Source organism: Diceros bicornis, chromosome 11 (assembly GCF_020826845.1).
Source record: "Diceros bicornis minor isolate mBicDic1 chromosome 11, mDicBic1.mat.cur, whole genome shotgun sequence".
NCBI lineage: Eukaryota > Metazoa > Chordata > Mammalia > Perissodactyla > Rhinocerotidae > Diceros > Diceros bicornis.
The window spans coordinates 16,395,385-16,418,265 of NC_080750.1; the positions used below are offsets into that span (position 1 = coordinate 16,395,385).

The 22,881-nt window shown below is 38.6% G+C and overlaps 1 protein-coding gene across 2 annotated transcripts in view; it reads left to right on the forward strand.

Moving 5' to 3' along the window:
* AFG2A (AFG2 AAA ATPase homolog A) overlaps positions 1-21,311 on the forward strand; it is a 326,176-nt gene extending 304,865 nt beyond the window's left edge. For both annotated transcript variants that reach the window (XM_058550011.1, XM_058550012.1), the window contains one exon: positions 20,389-21,311. In XM_058550011.1, the coding sequence (XP_058405994.1) occupies positions 20,389-20,565 (177 nt within the window). In that variant the 3' untranslated portion in view covers positions 20,566-21,311. The remainder of the gene's footprint in view (positions 1-20,388) is intronic.
* The last annotated feature ends 1,570 nt before the right edge of the window (positions 21,312-22,881 follow it).

The window sequence follows — 22,881 nt, forward strand, 5'->3', positions numbered from 1 at the left end:
TAATTCCTCAAAGACTTAAAGACCTATATATTTAGAGCTAGATAGTCTGAAGTAATTCTCATTTTTGAAAAAACATACTTTGTATTTCACACACAAATGCTATCAGTAGCAAAATAAGATAAATTAATATACAGAGTTCTTACATTAAAATACATCTGTCTTTTGATTTTATTTTTAGTTTTTTATGAGGAAGATCAGCCCTGAGCTAACACCTGTTGCCAATCTTCCTCTTTTTGCTGAGGAAGACCGGCTCTGAGCTAACATCTGTTGCCGGTCCTCCTCCTTTTTCTCCCCAAAGCCCCGGTAGATAGTTGTGTGTCATAGTTGCACATGCTTCTAGTTGCTGTATGTGGGACACGGCCTCAGCATGGCCGGAGAAGCGGTGCATCGGTGCGCACCCGGGATCCGAACCCAGGCTGCCAGTAGCAGAGTGCGCGCATTTAACCGCTAAGCCACTAGGCTGGCCCTGCAATTTTTCTTTTTGCATAATGTTTTTTCTTACAAAATCCTAACTTTCTGTCTCTGAACATGTTTCTGAAACGCAGATTTTCTGCTTCTCAGAAGTATCACTTTTTCACAAATCACACATTATTCTAGTTACAATAACCTATAACTGCTTGGTTTGTTGTTTGGAGGACAAGGAATGTCGATTAGGTTCTGCAGGTGATTTTTGAAGGAGAGAGTAGGGAAAGAGTTGTTGCACTGTTGCTGACCTGAACTTCTATAGTAGGGGAGTCCTGAAGCTCATGAACTTGACTTACAGACCAGGCAGCATTGAGGGGCTTTTGGAAAACAGTATAAATTCACATGGAGTACTTTTAAAAATTACCAGCACCCCAGAGTCGCTAAGATCTCCCCTGATCAGGCACTTGTCAGTAGGAAAGCCTTTTTGGAGCAGCAGTTTTGCAGAGCTCAATATCAGGTAGAGTTCTCAGAGCTTTGAACCAGCTGGGCTTCACCTGAGTTAAGGACACCTCTGTGGTGAGCCCCAGGAAAGTGTGCTCAGGGTGGCAATGGGGTCAGGAAAGGGAGTGGGTGGCCAGAGGGCAGACATTCACATGTCGAATACTTGCAAGAATTGTTTGCAGCCACTCAGGAATATAAACTAGTATCACAGCAGAGAGCTTTATTTAACATTCCATTTAGCTCTAATCTCTACTTAATCTCTTTTTATTTGGTTACTAGGTATTTAGTGCAGCCCCATTTCGTGGAAGGCTGGCCAGGACCACACTTCAAATCAATAGTAGTCAAAGCTAGCTCTCCTGAATCTAGGTAAGAACATAAGCATACAAGTTCAGTGGTTCTGAAGTTTGTAGGATAGTTGTTTTTTAGTTTTTGGTAAGTCTTAACAATCTGCCTAAGCAGTATATACGATGTAAAGTTAAATACAGCACCTGCTCTAAGGCATAAATTCCGCATTTAGTCAAAAACCAAATTGTTAGAACTGATGTCCTAACTTTAGTTAACATTAAGTCAAATATCAAACCTTATTATCTTCATATATTCTCCTTTTTTCTTTCATTGTCCTCATTCATTCATTCAACAAATATTTAGTAAACACCTATTATGTGCCAGCTAAGGTTCTAGGCGCTAACATACATTAGCCAACAAAACAAACAAAAGTCTGTACTGTGTGTGTGCGCTTCATTTTTGTGAGGGGAAACAGACTATCAACAAACTAAGTTAAAATGTAATATAATATATTAGATGGCAGTAACAGAGGGGAGCAAAAGAAATCAGGGAAGGAGAAAAGGATTATAGGGAGGAGGCAGCAGGTTTAAATAAGGTGGCCAGGGAAAACCTCACTGAAAAGGTGACATTTGAGTAAAGACCTGAGGCAAGTGAACCATACAGTTAGTTCTCCAAGGGAAGGGCATTCCGGAAGAGGAAACAAGTGCAAATGCTCTGAACAAGACTGAGCTGCTCATGTTTCAGAACAGCCAGGAAGCGTGGGTAGTTGGACTAAAGAGAATGGGGATGTGTTCTAGTGTCCAACTGAAGAAAGTGGGAGAGGGTGATTGTATCAAATGATGCTGATCATGTAAACTGAGAACTGAGACTGACCATTGGATTATGATCTTGACAGAGCAATTCATTGGAGGGCCAGGAGTCTCATTTGAATGGGTTTAAATGAGAGTGGGAGGAGAGGAAATGGGGAATGGCAAATAAAGGTAACTCTACCAAGAAGTTTTGCTGGTGGTGGATTGAAGCAGATATGGAGACAAGGGAGATATTATGCTTTTAAGATGAGTAATTGTAACATATTTTTATGCTGGTGGGAAAAATTGATCATGTGTAGGGGAAAAGTTCAACAGCAAATCTTGACTTAGGAAAGAGAATGGAATCCAGTTCATAAATAGGAGGACTGATCTTTGGAACCCAGATAGGTCATCCATGGAAACAGGAAGGAAAGTTAAGTCTGCAGGTACAAGTAAAGGGAACAGGGTAGATTTGATGGTGGTATCATATTGAAAGTTCTTTTCTGCCATGTAAACAAAACTTTCTTTCCAGTGTTTTAATAAAATCTATAATATCCCTGTCATATGGTCATGTGCTCACTGTCTTTAGAGCTATATCCATATTTGCCCAGCTTATAAATTATTGGTATATTTCTCCTTTTATTGAACAAAAACCTGTGTCCTGAAGCATTGGTCCGAGTTCTGCTTTCTAGAGCCTCCCAAGATGAATAGTTCTAATCCTTCTCTGTGAGAGCCTTTCGAGGACTAGAGAGTTGACATGATTTCTTACCGTCAGCCTCATTCCTCCTGGCTATCACACCTAACCCTTTAGTGTTTCTGCTTGAATGTGGTTTAAGCCCTCTTACATCTAAACACTCTCCTAAGAGGGCCCAGGCTTATTTAATCAGTTTCATTTGTTAATCAAAACTCATTTATCATGGCCTTCGGGATTTTTTTCTCCTAGGCTTGTTTTTTTCCCACATATTCAGTGTTTCTAACAAATATTCACCCTTGACCGGCATGTCAACTAAGTTTTCATCTAATGTGTTTATTCCTAGGATGCAGCCAAGGACAAAGCACAGCTGTTATAAAATCCCCTCCAACCCAACCTTTACCCATTACTTAACCCTTCTGGGTAGGATTGTCATTTCTAAGTTTTCACATGACTCCAGGTAAATGAATGAATCTAATCCAGGTGACTTGGTCAGATTACGTAGTATGGGGCAAAAAAAAAAGGGGGATATACTACCAGTGGATTCAAACCTAGATGACTGGGAGAATGGTGTGTCCCTGAAAATGAGTTAGTGAGGCAGGCAGTTTTCAGATCAAGATGACACATCTGATGTTGGACACTTTGGGTCATAGGTGCCCAGAGAGATACCTAAGATGAAGATATTTCAAAGGCATTTGCGTGGGAGTGATACTTGAAGACATGAGAATAGATTCATTCTTTGAGAGGTGATAAGTAAAGACTAGAAACCAGGGACCAATAATAATACATCTGTATTGGAAGTTTCTGTGGCATGTAAGCATGTGACCTGAGAATTAGAAGCTAGTCCTAGCACATAACCATCTGCGTGAAAAATTGATCTAGGAGAACCACGCTGATTTGAATCACCAGGATATGTATGAGTCCTGATTTTCCTGTTGTCACTTCCTTAAGCCCATGATTGCTGCTGTTTCTGAGCTGACCTTAGTCCTACTACCAGCCCCATTAGCAGGGCTGCTACTTTTACCATTACAACAGAATATTGGCAGCAGTGGTGATCACCAGGTGGCTGAGTGTGAGTCACCCCCAGTAGCCAGGCTTTGGAGAAAAGCCAGGTCGGTTCTGTAGCATGAAGCCACTTGAAGATGTGGAAAAGGTTGAGCTATGGCTAGAGCTGACAGCGGCTGGAGGCCTTGAAAGGCTGGTTGGAGCAGAGTGAGGTGGAAAATGAGATGAAGAGAGGCAAGTAAAGGAGCAAGAAAATATGATTTCTAAGACTCACCTCTTCTAAAATTTTGAACAAGCAATGGTTGAAAAAGCAAGATTCTATAATCATACTGATGCTACAGTGAATAGGAGCATCTCTTACCATGTTCTTTCTCCTTTACAGGAATTTTACTTTTGTCCTACTTGACCATCTTTAGACTTTGATCAACATATAAATAAATCTTAAAAGGGAACAAAAGACGAAACAACTCAAATGTATGTTACTTGGGACCTGGTTAAATAAACTACGCAATTGTAAACAGAATGAGAAATAGCTCTCTATATAGCTATGAAGTGATTTTTAGGATAAACTCTTAAGTGAAAAAGACAAGGCAGAGAAAAGGATGAATAGTATGCTAACATTTATCTAAGAAGGTGGCAGGAGAGAGTGGGAAAGCTTCCCTTTATAAAATATGTCCCCGCCAATAAATGAAGAAGGACTAACAGAAATAGGATAGCACCATTTTGCAACCGTTAATGAAGTAAAGGACTTAGGCAATCATAAGTAATTACTAAACCATAAAAGGAGGGGCAACCAGACATTATATGCATGTCAGCATCACCTATGAAGTATTTGTTCCAAAAAGCAAACCTGAATCCTCTCAAGCCTCTAGGTCTTATTGTGAGTTAACAGACAGGAGGTAGAGAAACATGTTGAATCACACCACAGAGATGCTGTCAGGATTAAAAAACAATGTGGAAAACTATATAGGACATATGATCCAGTTATTTCAACATAAATTGTAAGGGAAAAGGGGGAGAGAATCCTTTAGGTATGAGATATACTAACTAAGTGCAACGTGTAGGTCTTATTTTGATTCTCATTCAATCAGACTAGCTGTGGAATACATTTATGAATAACTGGCAGAATTGTAACACTGACTAAATATTGACAATATTAAAGAATTATTGCTATTTTTTAATGTAGAATAATGATGTGGTTATGCTTTTTTTAAAAAAAATGTTCTTTTAGAGGTGTATGTTGAAATATTTATGGATTAAATATTATGATTCTGAGATTTGCTTCAAAAAATTCAGTGTATTGTTGGGGGTGAGGGTTAGAGTGTAGAATGAAACAAGGTTGGCCATGAGTTGATCATTAAAGCTGGATAACAGGTGAATGAGAGTCCACAGTACGTTGTTCTCTCTACTGTTGTATATGTTTGAATTTTCCCTAGTTAAAAAAAAATTTAAGTGAGAGGGGAAAAAGGATAATATTATTCTCTCCCTAAATGTTCACTAAGGCTTTCAATCCCATCTCTCTCCTCTTTCTCCTCTATTCTTGGGAGAAAGAATTGCATGAAGTGGGGTGGAGCTGTTGTGACAGGCACTTCAAGTCATTTTTCAGCCACTTACAATGGTAGAATTAAGTCAAAGTTCCCCAAACTTGGAATGCTATCCATTTCATTCTGCCCCTCCTTAATTAAAACTTGTCAACACGTATTTCCAGTTACATGCACAATTTTCATTGAATTTAGGGACCATCTCCAAATAAAATTTCCATAAACTTCCAAACTGAACAAATCTATTAGTTATTTATGACCTCTCCCACACACACAAAAGGTTGAGTTTTCGTTTGCTTTCTTTTCTTATTTTCATTGAGACTTCTCCAGTTGCTAAGAAAGAGATGGATTTAACGCAAAGATAGCTTCTAACTTTGACCATGACCCATGCTGGAATCATCATTCAAAAAGAATAGCTTTAATTTTTCCTATAGAGTGCATAATCATTTTCAAAGAAATTGACTAGTGGCCCTTGAGGCTTCTCAATTTTATCATACTTTGGATGATACCTGTGGCCTGGAAATCAATTGTGTAGCTCAGAATGTTATCAGAACCCCTAATGAGCAGCATGGTCTAAGAAAATGAAACAACTGGCCCCACTGCAACATGCTGAGCACTGGTTTTGGAAGTATTGCTGGCAGGGAGCAGGGGGCAGTTGCACCACTGGGCACATGTCCCAAAATGGCACCTTTTCAACAGAACGTTTTGAGGTGTACTTGGCAAAATGCTTTGCCAAGATAGCATTTGAGAGGAAGCAATGTATAAGCAACACAAGTTTGCATATACATAGAGAAGGATACATGGCACTTTTTACATCCTCTCTCTCATTCCCTCAACTAACCAACATAGACCTGCCTCAAATCATCTATACTTGCCGCCCTCCCAAGGATCTTCACCTCTTCCCCCTAAAAGACTACACAGTTGCCGTGTCATCACAGTGTGACCACCCACATACAGTTGATTTGGTGCAGAGGAAATGGCCTATCTCAATTTGGCCCCATTATGGTACCCCTTTCGTAGCCACTGTGACTGGACCAGGCCACTCAGAGACTGTCCCCAGGAGTTTTGGCTACTGGAACTGAGAAAAGGATGACTTTCTGGTGGCTAAAGCTGTAAGATATAAAACATAGAAACTGTGCATTGCCATGTTTTCTACCATGTTTTCTAAAGCTGTAAGATGTTAAACATAGAAACTGTGCATTGCCATGTTTTCTACCATGTGGGGAGAACCACTCTGTAGTGGGAGACGAATAAAACTGAAGTACAGAGAGAAGCAGAGATTAAAATTATGGAGAGAGAGAATTCTGATGGCATTCCAGTCTCTGGTTCCAGTTGGTCTGCTGAGACCCAGCCGCACCCTGTCCTTAGGTTCTGTTAGACCCAATAATATCCTTATAATAAATTCCCCGTTTTGATTCAAATTGGGTTTCTGTCCCTAGCAGTTGAGCCATGATATACAGCAGATGTCACAACTGATTGCACATGTTTAGAGACATAAGCTGAGGCAGAATTTAGTCTACCTTGCTCAGAGGCAGTTACAAATGTAGTGTGAAAACTACTCATGAGTCCCCTTTGATTAAAGTTAGCCTGATCATTACTTGTTAATCGCAATTAAAGAAGACATAGCCTTAAAGTCTTTTCAGGACTTGTGTTTCTTCTTAAAGAAAATAAAGCAAAAGTGTTCATTAAAAGATTGATATAAAAATTTAATAATTCTGAGGTGAACACAAAACTTTGCATAATCTTCCATGGGAACATTTGTGTATGTGTGTGGGGATTTTAAATTCCACAAATATTACTAAAATGAGTAGTCGGCAGCATGATATTTTACAATATTTTGTTTCAGCATGTTAAAATCTCGTTTTATTACAGAATTCTTTTGTTAAAGGCACAGCTATGCTGGGTTGCTGCCAAAGTAATGGATCTTAACAGCCCAGTTAATTTTAGAAGATTCACAAAGGCTAGACTTCAGAACTACTCATGGTAAAATGTACTTAACACTTTAATATGGTGCTTAAACTCACACCACATCTTGTGCACTTATATTGCATCTGCAAATGAGTGTGTGTGTATACATACATATACATACACACATATGAGTGCAGATATGTTTATTTTAAAGAGAACTGAGTTGGGGGAGAGCAGCATGGACCTGTAAAATAATTCAGAATTTCTTCTGACTCTCACATTCGCCAGTGTAATTGTAAAATGTGTACAAAAGTTATGTTGAAAACACTGTATCAAAGATGGTATGGGTTTATTTCCAGTTAGATGCCTGCATGCTAAAATGGAGGTGCCTGTTACCAAGGTGCAACCTATCTAAAGTTTAGTCATAAGATCTCCAAATGAAAAAGCGTAGCCCTTAAGAGGAGATTCTTGGCACTTGCCTCAATTTTCTCCTATTTACAACGTTACAGGGTGCTTTTAGGTGTATATTTTATCATTCATTTTAGAGAATACATTGACTAAGATTTCAGAATACTTTCCACTGTATCATAATGCCCTTGTGTCCAGTTGACTCATCTCTGTGGAAAAAAAATTCTGTTCAGTTAGAAATAGTTACTGGTCTCTTTCCAATGATACATTTTTTAATGGTTAGAAATCTGAGGAAAGTTACCTAGTTTAAAATGATGAAGCAAAATGTATGGATACAGTCCTGAAATTTACTAAATATACACATACTCAAATTCACTCAGTTTTACATCTTTAGATTTTCAAAACTAGATGAATAATCTGTGCTTTAAAAATTCACCATTAGGTCTTTAAATATACCAAGTGCTGCATTTCTTATACCAAAACAATCCCACCAAGTGATAATTTAATACACCTTTTAAATTAAAATTTTTTTAAACATGATTGTTTCATTATCAACAAGTAGTTCCATCTACCCTCTTTTTCCACAATCCTTTCCATATCTTTGGATTGCTGTTATGTTTAGTCTTTATAAGTACACGTTTTTCAATCTTTCCTTAGGAGACTTTCTGGCTTTTTTCATTGCTGAACTTGACACAAACCTTATTCTCTCATTAGAATTCCTGGAAAGGAGTTTGGGTAACAGTAGTTAAGAAAGAATGTTTAGGTTTCATAGTCCAGTAAGTAATAGACTTAATGATCAGAAGAGAAAAACATGAATGTTTTGGTTACAGCCTTCATAAACTGAATCACCTTTATTCTCCACCTTGACCTGAACTAAGAGTAACTGTAATGAAAATGATCGTCCAGTGTATCACATATATAATTTTTCGTTGTTAAAAAGCAAGAGCTGTGTATCACTATTGGCTTTTAAATCAATAGAATCAGAGATTTTCCTCTTTTTTTTTTTTCCTTTTTAATGGACATGCAGGAAATAGAGTTCAAAGTATATCTCACTCCTTATAAGACAACAGGCCATATAATTTTGCAGATAAGGAAACAACTCCCTCATTTTCTAAATACCCAATATGTAGTGTTATTACCAAACATCAAAACCTACATGCATTTAAATTTAAAAATTCACTTATGGGTTAACTAAAATTACACATAGTTAATATATGCCACTTGTAAATTCTAATCTTATCTTGGGAACTTAGTTTTGCATTCCTTAACTGGTGTGCTTAAATTTGCAGTCTTAGCGTCTTATTACCCTAGCTTTTTTTTTTTAATAAATGAAATAGGATATAGGTCTTTAGGTTCCTCTTCATGTCAATAAAAGACCTAAACAAGCATTTAGTTATACCTAGAGGCAGCTGTTGAATTTTTCTAGGGTACAAGAGGAAGGTCTAAGAAAGCAAAAACTACTTGCTGTTACTATGATCAACTCTACTTTGTAACTGCTGTACTCCCCAACTGTGATAATTCTAGCCAAATTGCATTCTGGCCTAGGTCATCTGGAAAGGGGAAGATAGATATTATTATGAAACATTCATAGTATTTAAGAAGGTTTGAAATATAGTTTCTGTAGAGCAGTGGTTCTTTTTTTTTTTTTTTTTTTTTTTTTGGTGAGGAAGATTGCCCCTGAGCTAACATCTGTTACCAGTCTTTCTCTATTTTGTATGTGGGACGCTGCCACAGCATGGCTTGATGAGTGGTGTGTAGTTCCACACCCAGGATCCAAACCCGTAAACCCCGGGCCATGGAAGTAGAGCACACGAACTTAACCACTACACCACTGGGCCAGCCCCAGAGCAGTGGTTCTTAACCCTTGTAGTTATAGTTCCTTTTTAGAATGTGATGAAAGCTTTGAATCCTGTCTCTAGAAAAATACATATACATATAAAAGTTTTCATAGGTTTCAGTATATTCTTAGACCCACCTAGATATCCATGGACCCTAGGTTAAGGACCCTTTATTATATGGCCAGTAAACACCCAAAACCGGCGAAGTGGTATTTGAAGTAACATCCAGTTCATTATAACAAATAAGATAATGTTGCTTTATTGTTATATGAATTTAAAACAAAATAATATCAGGTGAGCTTCTAAACAATGGCTTATAAGCAACATAAACATTGTCAGAGGAAACAGAGACTGCCTTAAAAATGTAAAAATAGAGAAGATATATGAATATATACTGGGTGTTTTAGAATATTTTATTTGATGGTGATATCACTTAATATAAATCCATGTTTATTTATTTATGTGCTAGAAGGAAAGAAGAGCTTTCCTTTCTTTCAGGACAATGCTACTGTCAATGAGAATGGCATCCGTAAAATAAGTATAAGATAAATACTCATATTGTCTTCTTATTCCCTGTCACGTGCTAATGATATATTTAGTGTTTGCTCACCAGGACCTATCTTCAGGTGCCCCTTAGCTAGCTACAGATTGTTAAGTCGTTTTTTTCTATTTAACACAGATAGCCATTAACACCATAGTATAATCTTTAAAAGATTTTAGGGATGCCAAGCAAGGCTGCTTATCAGGCTGGACCAGCCTGCAGCTGCTCAGATAATGGACAAGGAGGAAGGAGCTCCTTATAGATTAAGACTGAGTATTGGGGGGGTGAAATGAGTGAAGGTCAAAGGGTACAAACGTCCAGTTATAAAATAAATAAGTCCTGGAAATGTAATGTACAGCATGGTGACTATAATTAATAATACTGTATTGCATATTTGAAGGTTGCTAAAAGAGTAGATCTTACAAGTTCTCTTCACGAGAAAAAAAAATTTGTAACTATGGTGACCGATGTTATATTGTGGTGATTATTTCGCAATATACACATATATCAAATCATTACGTTGTACACCTGAAACTGTTATACATTAATTATATCTAAAAAAAAATTACTGCATATAAAGGTACAAAAAGTTCTAATTCCCAAATATTCCATTCTGAGTGCTTAAAGAGTCCAGAATCCCAAGCTAGACAAGATCCAAAGAAGGGCTACCCAGGGCATCCCTGCAGCTACAGGGTTCCTTTTTAGCTTGTTATGGTTCAATTAATGTTAGAAACATTTAAAATTCCCAGAGGTGCAGATGGTTGTAGAAATAGTAAGAATAAAAACTTCAGATCTTTCCAGCCCCAAAGCTCTGTGGAATGATCGATTCATTTGTAAATTTTTAAAAAAAGCAAAAACTATTACGGGCTTCTCCATGAGAGTAATAATGAAAGGTTATACACTGAATGTACATATACTTCACCTATATATTTTAGAGACCTCAAAATAACTTTTTTTTTTATTGATGTCTTAATAGTTTATAACATTGTGAAATTTTGGTTGTACCTTTTTGTTTGTCAATCACCATATACATGTCTCCCTTCACCCCTTGTGCCCACCCCCTACCCCCATTGCCCCTGATAACCACAATACAGTTTTCTCTGTCCATGTGTTTGTTTATATTCCACATATGAGTGAAATCATACAGTGTTTGTCTTTCTCTTTCTGGCTTATTTCGGTTAACACAATACCCTCCATGTCCATCCATGTTGTTGCAAATGGGACGATTTTGTCTTTTTTTTATGGCTGAGTAGTATTCCATTGTGTATATATACCACATCTTCTTGATCTAGTCATCAGTCGAGGGACACTTGGGTTGCTTCCACTTCTTGGCTATAGTGAATAACGCTGCAATGAAGATAGGGGTGCATAAGCCTCTTTGGATTATTGATTTCAGATTCGTCGGATATATTCCCAGTAGTGGGATAGCTGGATCATAAGGTATTTCTATTTTTAATTTTTTGAGGAATCTCCATACCATTTTCCATAGAGGCTGCACCAGTTTGCATTCCCACCAGCTGTGTATGAGGCTTCCTGTTTCTCCATATCCTCTCCAACATATGTTGTTTTTTGTCTTGGTGATTATAGCCATTCTAACGGGCGTGAGGTGATACCTTAGTGTTGTTTTAATTTGCATTTCCCTGATGGTTAGTGATGTTGAACATCTTTTCATATGCCTATTGGCCATCTGTATATCTTCTTTGGAGAAGTGTCTGTTCATTTCCTCTGCCCATTTTTTGATCGGGTTGTTTGTTTTTTTTGTTGTTCAGTTGTGTGAGTTCTTTATATATTATGGAGATTAACCTCTTGTCAGATATATGTTTTGCAAATATTTTCTCCTGGCTGGTGGGTTGTCTATTCATTTTGATCCTGGTTTCATTTGTCTTGTAGAAGCTCTTTAATCTGACGATGTCTCATTTGCTTATTTTTTCTTTAGTTTCCCTAGTCTCTAGGTACGTCATCCGAAAAGATTCCTTTATGACCCATGTCAAATAGTGTGTTGCCTATATTTTCTTCTATGAGTTTTATAGTTTCAGGTCTCACCTTCAGGTCTTTGATCCATTTTGAGTTAATTTTTTTGAATGGCGATAGCAGATGGTTCACTTTCATTCTTTTGCATATAGCTGTCCAGTTTTCCCAACACGATTTATTGAAGAGACTTTCCTTTCTCCACCGTGTGTTCTTAGCTCCTTGGTCGAAAATTAGCTGTCCGTATATGTGTGGTTTTATTTCTGGGCTTTCAGTTCTGTTCCATTGATCTGTGTGTCTGTTTTTGTACCAGCACTATGCTGTTTTACTATTGCTTTGTAGTACATTTTGAAGTCAGGGATTGTGATGCCTCCAGTTTTGTTCTTTTTTGTTGGGATTGCTTTAGCTATTCAGGGTCTTTTTTGCCTCATGTGAATTTTAGTATTCTTTTTTCTATTTCCGTGAAGAATGTCATTGGGATTCTGATTGGGATTGCATTGAATCTGTAGATTGCTTTAGGTAATATAGGCATTTTAACTATGTTTATTCTTCCAATCCATGTGCATGGGATGTCTTTTTGTTTCTTTATGTCTTCATCGATTTCTTTCAATAATGTCTTATAGTTTTCCTTGTATACGTCTTTCACCTCCTTGGTAAGATTTATTCCTAGATATTTTATTCTTTTTGATGCGATTGTAAATGGTATTATCTTTTTGAGCTCTCTTTCTGTTAGTTTGTTATTAGCATACAGAAATGCAACTGATTTTTGTAGGTTGGTTTTGTACTCTGCAACTTTGCTGTAGTTGTTGATTATTTCTAACAGTTTTCCAATGGATTCTTTAGGGTTTTCTATATATAAAATCATGTCGTCTGCAAATAGTGAGAGTTTCACTTATTTGTTGCCTATTTGGCTTCCTTTTCAAAATAACTTTGTCAGCAAAATTAAGCAACCCAGGGCTTTTTTTCCCCTCTTCTCTAATGTCATTAGACTTTGAACGTGTCTTTCCAGAAATTCTTATTTTCTTTTGACTCAGTGCTATGGATGGTATTCTAGATAGTATGACCTTAACACAATCTCAGGTGGATTAATTATCATAAAGCTCATTTTGCAGACAATCCAAGGTAAGCCCAAGAGGAATAGTTAGGTAATTCCTTAAATCTGAAAATTTGTCCTCCGAAATCCTTACTTGAGGTGGCATTTTAAAGGACCTTAAAAAGTGCCTGTTGCTCCCCCTCTGCATTCCCTTCTCGGGCCCTGTTTTATGCTCTGAACTGCTTTCTTTGCAGTTTGGGGCACCCCTGGCCGTTTGTGTCTGTGACAGTCTGACTTCCATCTGCTGCTCTGTGGCCAGGAGCCTGCTGCGCTCCCTTCAGTCACAGCTTTCATGCCCGGCCATTCAGCCACCTTTCAGCGCGTCTCAATGGGGCCAGGGAGAATGGGCACTTGGCATCCACATGAGCACATAATCTCCCAGGTAGCCTCCTCCTTGAAGCACCTCCAGTGCATGCTATTCGCAAACAGCAGGACACCACTCTCTGCTGGGTTCCTAATCCCTCAGACGCACAGGGGAAGGAGGTCACAGGGCTGTGAAAGTGAAAAGAAAAGCGAGTGGGCGGGTAAGCAGGAGCCACACAATGTCAGCCCTGGGCCGCCAGTGGCTGCGCCACAATCAGCGCCAGCTGCAGCCCAATTAAGCTCAACAGGTCACAGGTGTTCCAGACAGAAGATGCTTTTAACAAAACCACTTTCTTGAAAATACCTAAGACTTTTTAAAGCACTGCAGCCCATTTCTCTTGGTGGATTCTTTAAAGTTGTTTAGTACACTTGAAATACAAAGAAGCTGAAAAGCACATTTAGGCCTCACTGGAAGGCGCGCTTTCTTCATGCCAAAAAGCAGGAGCAGCCGCCCAGCTGCGGCCGCAGGGCCTACAGAGAGCAGCTCCGCCTCTGTGTGGATTCCGTGCACAGCTGCCCAAGAAAGGGCTTGGGGCATCTCTCTTCTCCAGCTCCATCTTTCCACATAGTCTGCTCTAGACTGTGCAGTTCATCTACTGATGCAAGAAATTGCTGCGTGGCTATATCCTTGTACTCATAAATTGTAACCCCTAGAATGTAGCTCTGGTTTCTTTATGAAATTTTTAGCAGCCCTGCATGTGCTGATTAAACGAAATATACGAATTCAGCTATCCAGAGCCACTTTGCTCTTCATCTAAGGTCACCCTATAAATAAGCCTTCTCTTCTGAGATATTTGAAACTGCTGACTTCTTTTTCTCCACAGATGTGAGTGCTCCCTGTAGTCTGCAGGGTCAGGTGACAGAACCAAGCAGAGCTTCAGTTGGTTGTTGAAGGCACCTTCAGAACTTTGTTGCCCGTCTGCCTTTCTTGGAGGATACAGTTAATCCCAGAGAGGTCGTTAGGAACTTAGTGGTGAGGGTTACTTTAGAATTTCAGCATCCCTTTTGGAAGTGAGCAGCTCATAGTTCCCCTACTCCACAGGCCCACTTGCAGCAGCCTCCCCTCTTCCCAATGTCACATGCCGCTCGTGGGTATGTTTGTCATTATCCTCATCTGTTTGCAGTCAATAGAAAAGAAGCGCAGGTACTACCCAGGCCTCACCTGGAAATGGAAGTGAGTGTGCTTAAATTTACTATTGGGTTCCTAATCTCGCAGTGCACCAGAAAAGAAGGTAGTGCTACTGTGAAACTGAAAGAGAACAAGGGAAGGGTTGTAGCACAGGAGGCGTGAATACCCAGAATAGTGCCCGACATTTTCAGGTTTTCCTTCCTGTTGATTAGTTTTTGGTAAACAGTCTTTGCCTTGACTATTATTCTTTATCACATCATTTTAAAAAATTATTACTGCCTGCTTAGAAACCATGTTGATTTTAATTTTTGTGATACGCCTGTTTCTATTTTACTAAGCTGAGCCACCTGTTTAAACTCTTCTTGTCTTGTGGATTGGGGGAAAGAACTGTAGGCTATGTATAGGAGGTTTCGTTTTTTTTTTCCACAGTGAAGTAAGACATTGTTCTTATTCTTCGTGGCATTCAGAATTCTGCACAATTGGCTCTTTTGCCCTTTTGCATTTAAAAGTGAGGTAATTAGATTTCCCAAGGTTCAATGGTCAAGAGCCTTCTCATCCTGGGAAGTTTCTTCCCCACACCCCTCACAAGTGCAGTTGTCTCACGTAATCCAGTTACTGCTGGACTGTTGTTCTAAAGGCCCTGCTGTCTTGGAGGGCAAGCCTAGCGTGAAAATTTATACTCATATGTCCCTTTACTTTCATTGCTGAGTTACTTTTTTCCTGCATTCGAAGACAATTACTATTTTCTTCAGTGACTTTGTTTTGAGTATTTCTAAACATTTTCGTTAAAAATCTTTTCCCTTCCTAACTCTTAGGAACTCAAATATGCCTAAATCTTTCATATGGAGAGTTCTTGCTTATTTTATGTTATTTTTCAGATATATGATAGATCTATTATTACTACTAAATGATTAGAAAGAGAACTTGTGACATGTTGGCACCAAATAAGTGGGTGTAGTGGGCCACTGAAACAACCACGTGTGTCAGTCTAGCTCTGACAGTGAGAGCTTGAGCCCACTCTGCCAGTCTTTCGTCTTGTTTTCTCATTTCCCCAAATGGTGATAATATTTTCCCCTTTGCAGCAGGGCATATATATATATCTTAAAAGTTTGGGTATCAATTTTTTAGTCAAAATTGCAAAAGAACACAGAATACACACTCTCAGCTTTACAGAGCCAGCCAAAACATTTTTGCTTCTACAGCCTAATGGTGAAAGCAGCCTTACTGGTAGTTGACTAATAATTTATTTAAATGATCTAATCTGCAGCCTATGGGAGAAGAGGACAAGATGGTGAAGGGATTAGGGGAAAGCTTCCAAAATCCTTTTTACCAAAGATGTTAAGGTGCTCAAGTGCCAAGAGTTTTCTTTCTAAACGGGTTAGTTTAACATTCCAGACAGTCTGTGATTCAAATTTGTCTACTCATCTACACATCTTCTCAGTGAGATTCTTCTGTAGCCTCGTGGGAAAAATTCAACTGAATTCCCCCATCACTGAAACAGTTCCAGACTCCATCTGAGTTTGAATGTGATGTCAGCAGAATGATGAGCTGTGTGATCCTTGTATACACCAAATATATATGTGTATATACACACACACACACATACATATACTTCTTTCATTAGTTTTCTTACAAACTTTAGAGATAGTAATGAGAAGGGCACTAGTTTAAATTGAAAGCTCTTCTTCTCAGTTTCTGTAGTATTCATTGCCAAATAGAAAGATGTATTGGCAAATTTATCTGAAAAGACCTCCTCCCCTTTCCAAAGCTTAATACAGAAAAGAAAACCCCCAGCAATTAATTGATGCCATATTACTTTCATCAGGTGAGACAATAGATCACTATTTGCACAATTTTTTTAACAAAGCTGCCATCTCAGTCCTCTAAACCAATATATATTACTGCATTGTTGGTAAATTTGGGGGAATATTTCTCAATTACAGTGCAGTTTTTTCCAATGACAACACAGCAAAAAAATTCCTGTCCCTTTCTAATAAAATTTGATACCTAAGGAAGCATCCCTCAAAATAACACTGGCATACTTGTATTCTTCCTAAAATTTCTAATTTATGTTACTTCTAAGGAAAGAACTAGATTCAAAGTAGTGCCTCAGACTGAAAGATTGCTTGAGATGAACATATTTCACAGTGTTAAACAACTTTTGTTATTGACTTTATCATTCCAAAAACTTTATTCCAAAAACTTAAGTATAACCGAAAAAGTCTAGGTCATATGAAATATAAGTAAAAATATTACAGGATATTGGCCAAATATGAGAAAAATGCTTATGACATGCACTTTTTGAAAACTTGTTTATACTTAAGGAACTATTCAGTTCAGTTCAACAAGCGTGCATCAACTGTTTACATCTCCAGAGCACGTTTGTGCTGGGCTGCTGTGCTTTCACCTCTTTCAGCTGGTCCTCCTCCAGTCTGTCTTGCTCAACCCTTTCCTTTTTCTCTCTATTCTGGAATAGGGGAGAGCAAAAGAAAAAAGGACATGAGATAGGCAAGAACCATGTTGTGCCTTGATTGAGTTGTTTGCATCTCCCGGAGTGTGTGCTGAAGATCACCAGTAACCCTAAAGATAGCCATTTATAGGTGTTCTGCCAAAAACGGAGCAGGGGAAGAGTTCTGTGGGAAACACTGGGTTAAAGAAAATTAAGCAGATCATCATTGCTAGGCTTCATAAAAATCTTTAAAATTCTGTTGTGCATTGTGGGAAACAGAGTATATACTCTGTTACCTAAAACTTGCTTAATCATGAAGTACTTCTTCCCCTAGGAATACACTAATATCTCAAGGGGACGCTGGCATGGGCCATGAGAGCGAGCAGGAAGGCCTCAGTTATCTAGAAAGTATAGTGTCTGGAACTCAGGCCAAAGTAAGAGACCCCAGAGCAAACAGAAACCAGCTGTCATGAAATGGACCGCCTAAGAATACTTCCGCTTTCAAGCTTACCTTTTTATTTGGGTTAGGAGAGAAGAACCAGTCATCCAATCAGTTCTTTTCCTTTTGGAATTTCTACGAAGAAGCCCTTTCATTAAGGAGAAAATAAGAACAAAGGCACCTGTAGGAGTGATTCTCTATCTGCTGCTTGTGCATCGGCTGCTTATGAATTGGGTTTAGAGCTTTAGAGATGACTGTCATTGACCAGCCTTCGCTGTCAGTATGGCCCACATGACTTCTGAAAACTATCATTGTTATTTTTAGTGACATTTTGATGATAGAATTACTCTTTTTTTTTTTTTTTAATTCTCCATTTTGGCTCCTGAGGCTAGATCAACGTAATTCCTGGTCTCTTTCTCTCCGCCTTGTTGTTTCTTTGCTTACTTTATTCCTTCTTCTTAGATGCCCTTTCCTTTCCTATATGCATATCTAAATTCTCTCATTCCCACTTTGGTTTATGAAGCAGTAATTTCTCCCTTCTTTCTATACCAAAGCACTTTCCTTCTGTCTTGCTAACGTACCTCTAATACCATGCCACACGTGGCAATTAACTGATTTCCATCCCTTACTGGTTTGGGAGCACCAGAAGACAGATGCTATGTCTTGGACATCTCTAGATCCTCCACTTGGCCTCACCTAGTTGTTGCTATTCACACAGTAGCTATTCAGTGGATGTTGATTGATGAAAGTGACTGGTTAATTATTAGTAGTGTCCTATTTCCTCTCAGTTACTGGTTTTATATTACTAAGCAAATATGATAGGGAAATAAAAGTGGCAGAAAGAATTGCCTAATTGACTAGTTTCTCAGGGCATCCCTTGTAAATAAAAAGAAACAGGATAATGCTTATCAAAGCAAGTGTTGCATTCACGCAGTCCTGCCACCCTAGAAGTGCAATCAGCTGTGCTCCTTCTACACAGAGCAAGACACCTTCATATGAGGTCCTTGAGTACCAGTATTCAGCTGCTCTCTTTCCCTTATCATTGTCTCTCAAAGGTTCTAAAGGTCATCTCTATCTAATCCAAACATTTCTCGGTACTCTAGTCAAAACTCTAGGCCACCACCACCTCATACGTGCTCATCTGGCCACTCCATTTGCCATGCTCCCATCAGACTTTGCACATACCCCTATTAGTGAGACCACTGCATTGTACAAAACCTGGGGGCACTAGTCACATAGCAATTAATTAGTATAGTCATTAGTAATTGACTAGCATGCACAGTAGGTACTCAGGAAATGTTCGTCGCCATTATGCACTGGGTCCAGTATTTTCTGAAGTCAGTCTCAGTTATGAAGTGTGCGAGACAAGGCATTGGTCCGGGGGTGGTGACTTCTCTACTCCACTTAGCCTGAGGAGGGAGCCACATAATGCAAACCTTCCCTGTACCATCTCAGAGAGAGAGCTAGAACTCTACCTGCCAATAGGAAATTCAGTCTTCTCTGCCTCTTCCAGTGATTCTTCTTCGTACTTTTTAGCCTTGCAACCATTGCTTCAATTCTTGCACAGATGAAAGAAGTGCTGCTCAGATGGAGGGGAGGAGGGGGTTGAGGCTCTCTCTACCTGGTCCCTTGACCTCCCTTCATGGAGGTCACAAGGTCCATTTGGAACACAGTGGAACCATTGGATAGCCAGTTTACCGTGCTGGGCATTTCCTGTGCTTTTACTGTGCTTATTAATTATCACATCTTGTTTTTAAAATAGCTCTTTTTGCACCAGAATATGCAATGAAGTTGTTTTACTAATCCCTAGAAGTTTTGTTTGTTCCTTCAACAAGTTGGTAACCACTCTTTCTGGAAAAGTATTAACATGCATACCCGCTATAGTCAACTTCAGTGCTCATTAATGAAGCCCAGGACTAATAGTTACATTGTCGTAATTTGACAAAGCCATCTAAATCTATGCATGTTTTTTTGAAAGCACCCTAAACATGCTGCTAAATCCTCTAAAAAGCTACTAAACTGCTTTGGCAGCCATTAGCCCAGCATAACCAGAGGAACTCTTTTCAGTAAGTGAACAAACAGAGAAAATATGCTGAATGGCTGGACAAATGTGTTTCAGCTGGCCCTTTCATTTACCGATATAAGGGTGCAGTCAGTATCAATCACTGTTTTCCCTGTTGCCCTGAAAATCACAATATCTCTTTTCATCCCACAAGCTCTTTTCACCACAGTAATGTGTCTTTAGAATGACACTGGCATCAGCCTGCTTCCGCTGTCTGAAGTCCAGAGAGCTTAAAAACACATTTCAGGATTCAAGACGTGAACCTCCTCCTCTTTCCTTTTCCTACCGCCCACTCTCTCCTCTCTCCCTCTACATCCACTCCACCCTCCCCAGGTTCTTCTCAATTCTTCCAGCTTTCCTTGCTGAGTAAGCAGAATTCACTTCTCTCTTCTAATGCAGCTCCCCAAAGTGAATGCAGACCACTCTATCTGATATTCGCAAGATTTAAGAACTCATTAAAGAGATGCACATAAAGAAGTACTTGTACATGTCGGTAATACATCAAGGGTTGAAAGGAATGTGGAAATTCTATCCTGTGACAAGATGTGCTGATGAGCAGGCGCTCACTGTGTCAGAGTACTCCTTCCTCTGCCGCCCCATCACTTGGTTCCTCCCTGCCCCCACCTCACATACACACTCATCCTTTGTCATCCTGACTAGAAGTATGTGCCTGCACATCTGTTCCACCTTTGCAATTTGTAAGCTCCTTAAGAGCAAATGCCATATCTTATATATCTTTGTGCCACTCCTCATTCTGAGTACTTAATACATTGTTTTGGAATGAAAGTAATTACTTTTTATCCTTTTGAAAACTTAAGTGGAATAACACTTGAAGATAAATTTTAGTAATGTGCTTATAGGTGTAGAAGTTACCACAGATGAATATCTGAAATACTGTATTTCTAAAACACACACAGTATTGTTTTCTCTCTCTTTTTTTTTGTTTTTATTTTTATTTGTTTGTTCCGTTTCAGATTATAGCTGTCTGTAGAGAGGCAGCCCTTCTGACTCTGGAAGAAGACATTCAAGCCAGGTGCATTATGAGAAGACATTTTACTCAGGCCTTGAGCACTGTGACACCCAGAATTCCTGAATCATTGAAACGTTTCTATGAAGATTATCAAGAGAAGAGTGGGCTACATACACTCTGAGAAAATATACGTATTCGTTATGCTAAAAATGCTTTCTAGAGAAAACTTGTTTCTTTTTTAAATTTTGTCTTGAGAATGTCAAAAAAATCCTTAATAAGCAAAGTGTTTGAAATATGTTGACTGGAATGGAGGGGCTTTAGTTCTTCTAGACATTTTAAAACATATGAATACGATGAAAATCTCTGGGCATGTGTTTAAATCAGTTTTATCTGGAAATGTGTGCTGAGTTTTAAAAAGCAAACTTTTAGCTTTTTCATTTTTGACCTGGTTCATTCATCCCATGAAATGCTTTCCTTACTCCAGAAGCCATTTCAGGGCATTCCTAAATGCCAAACCTGTGGGCATCAGCTTTATACAAGAACATAGAAAATGCATGTAGATGAATGTATGGTAAAAAATATTTACAAATCTTTATTTTTGGAGGCCAGCCAATGAGATGGCCAAATGCACCAGCCAGGCTTATGTGGCCTTCTTTCCAAATACGTACTTGTTATAATTCACACCTCCATTTTCACTTTAGCCTTCTTAACCTGTACTTGTGGCAATTAAAAAAAAGGAATTGAGTTATTTCATATACTATAATGCCCTTATGAAAGTTTAAAAAATTGGAAATATAAGCCCAGTCCAGGCCTAGAGCAGTAGACTTGGTTTTTTTCATAGAATGCCATAAATAAATCATATGAAGTGTTTCATGTTTTAGCTTGTACACATTTTCAGGTTACCAATAAACTTTTTCAGTTCAAAGATGTTGCATTCTAAATATGTGTATTTGTGCTCCTAATTATTTATCCTTGGGATTTCTTGACACCTTAATACTCCATAAATATCCTTGAAAGAGCTGTTGAAAATTGATTCCCTGGCTTCTAGTTCAGAAGCTGGCAGTGGAAAGAATGTACACGTAAATGTGGTCACTGTAGATCTTTGAAAATTTCCAGAAAGACAAGTGAGGTGAGAAATACCCGATTATCAAAATAACAGGCTATACAGTTATGTGGTGGCAGATGTTCTGGAGTCATGTCTCAGCTATTTCATCCTTTAACTATCAGAAATAGGTTTGCAAGGCTTTTTTCTTAAACTACATTGGTTTATTAGTACAGAAAACCACTCAAGGGACATAGAATATTACTACTATTTAGACCTGTGCTGTGAAAGATAACAGACACTAGTCACATGTGGCTATTTAAGTATAAATTTTAATTGCAATTAAATAATATTAAAAATTTTGTTCATCAGACATGTTAGCCACGTTTCAATAGCCACATGTGACAAGTGTCTGCCATATTGGACAGAATAGATTGTAGAATATTTTCATCACTGAGAAAGTTCTGTTGGACTCTTGATTTAGAAAATAAGGCTTACACATTGAAATAAAGAGAACCTCAAAATTACAGTTGTGCTTCCCATTTTCCCTTTAGTTATCAGAGAATTATAACTTCTTCCCTATAAGTGCTGAGGACACAAGAATATAAGAGAAAAATCCCCAAAGGGCTAAACAGGAAAATTAAAGAAATCCCATTGCCAATAAAATAAGAACCAGAACAGTAAGCTTGCACCAACCCTCAATTCTCTCAGGCTGGGGACTGAGTGGTGGGAGGAGGGTGGCAATCCCAATCAGGAAGGAATTTATGATGTTAATGGCCACTCAGACTCTTCAGTCCATATGATATATGAAGTTATAACTGAGCCTCATACATAATGCCCAGATCTTTAAAGACCAACACCTTCAGTGTAAGGGCAGACTAGAAAAGAAGTCTTCCCTCTGGCCAGGGAGACCACAAGGAGCCTCTTTTGACTTAGTCTGTGCTTTGGATTAAAAAAGAAAGAAAGAAGCCACTCTGAGAATTCAGAGTATGGGCTCATACACCTGAACATAGCTTCAGGGTTTGAATTCACATGACCTTTGTGATTCAGAAGCTCAAAACATGGATTCAAGCTAGAAACACCCTTGGGGCCACTAGCAGTTGAACTCATTGGAGAAATATATCCTCATCCCAGCCACACAGGATTCCAACAGCTAAAACCCTGCTTTAAGACTTTATAATCCCAAAGGATATGGAGCAGTGGAGCCTCACACTTGGCTGGTGGAGCATAGTAAACTGGTACAGCCACTTTGGAAAGCAACTAACATATCTAGTAATATTGAAGACCCTATAATCCAACAGTTCTCCTTGGTGTATATCTCAGAGCAAGTTGTGTTCGATGAGGTAGTGAGTAAGAAAATCATAGCACCATTATTTGTTTGTAGTAAGAAACTGGTAACAATCTAAATATTCATCAATAAGAAAATCGATTTTTATGGAATAGTCATACAATGGA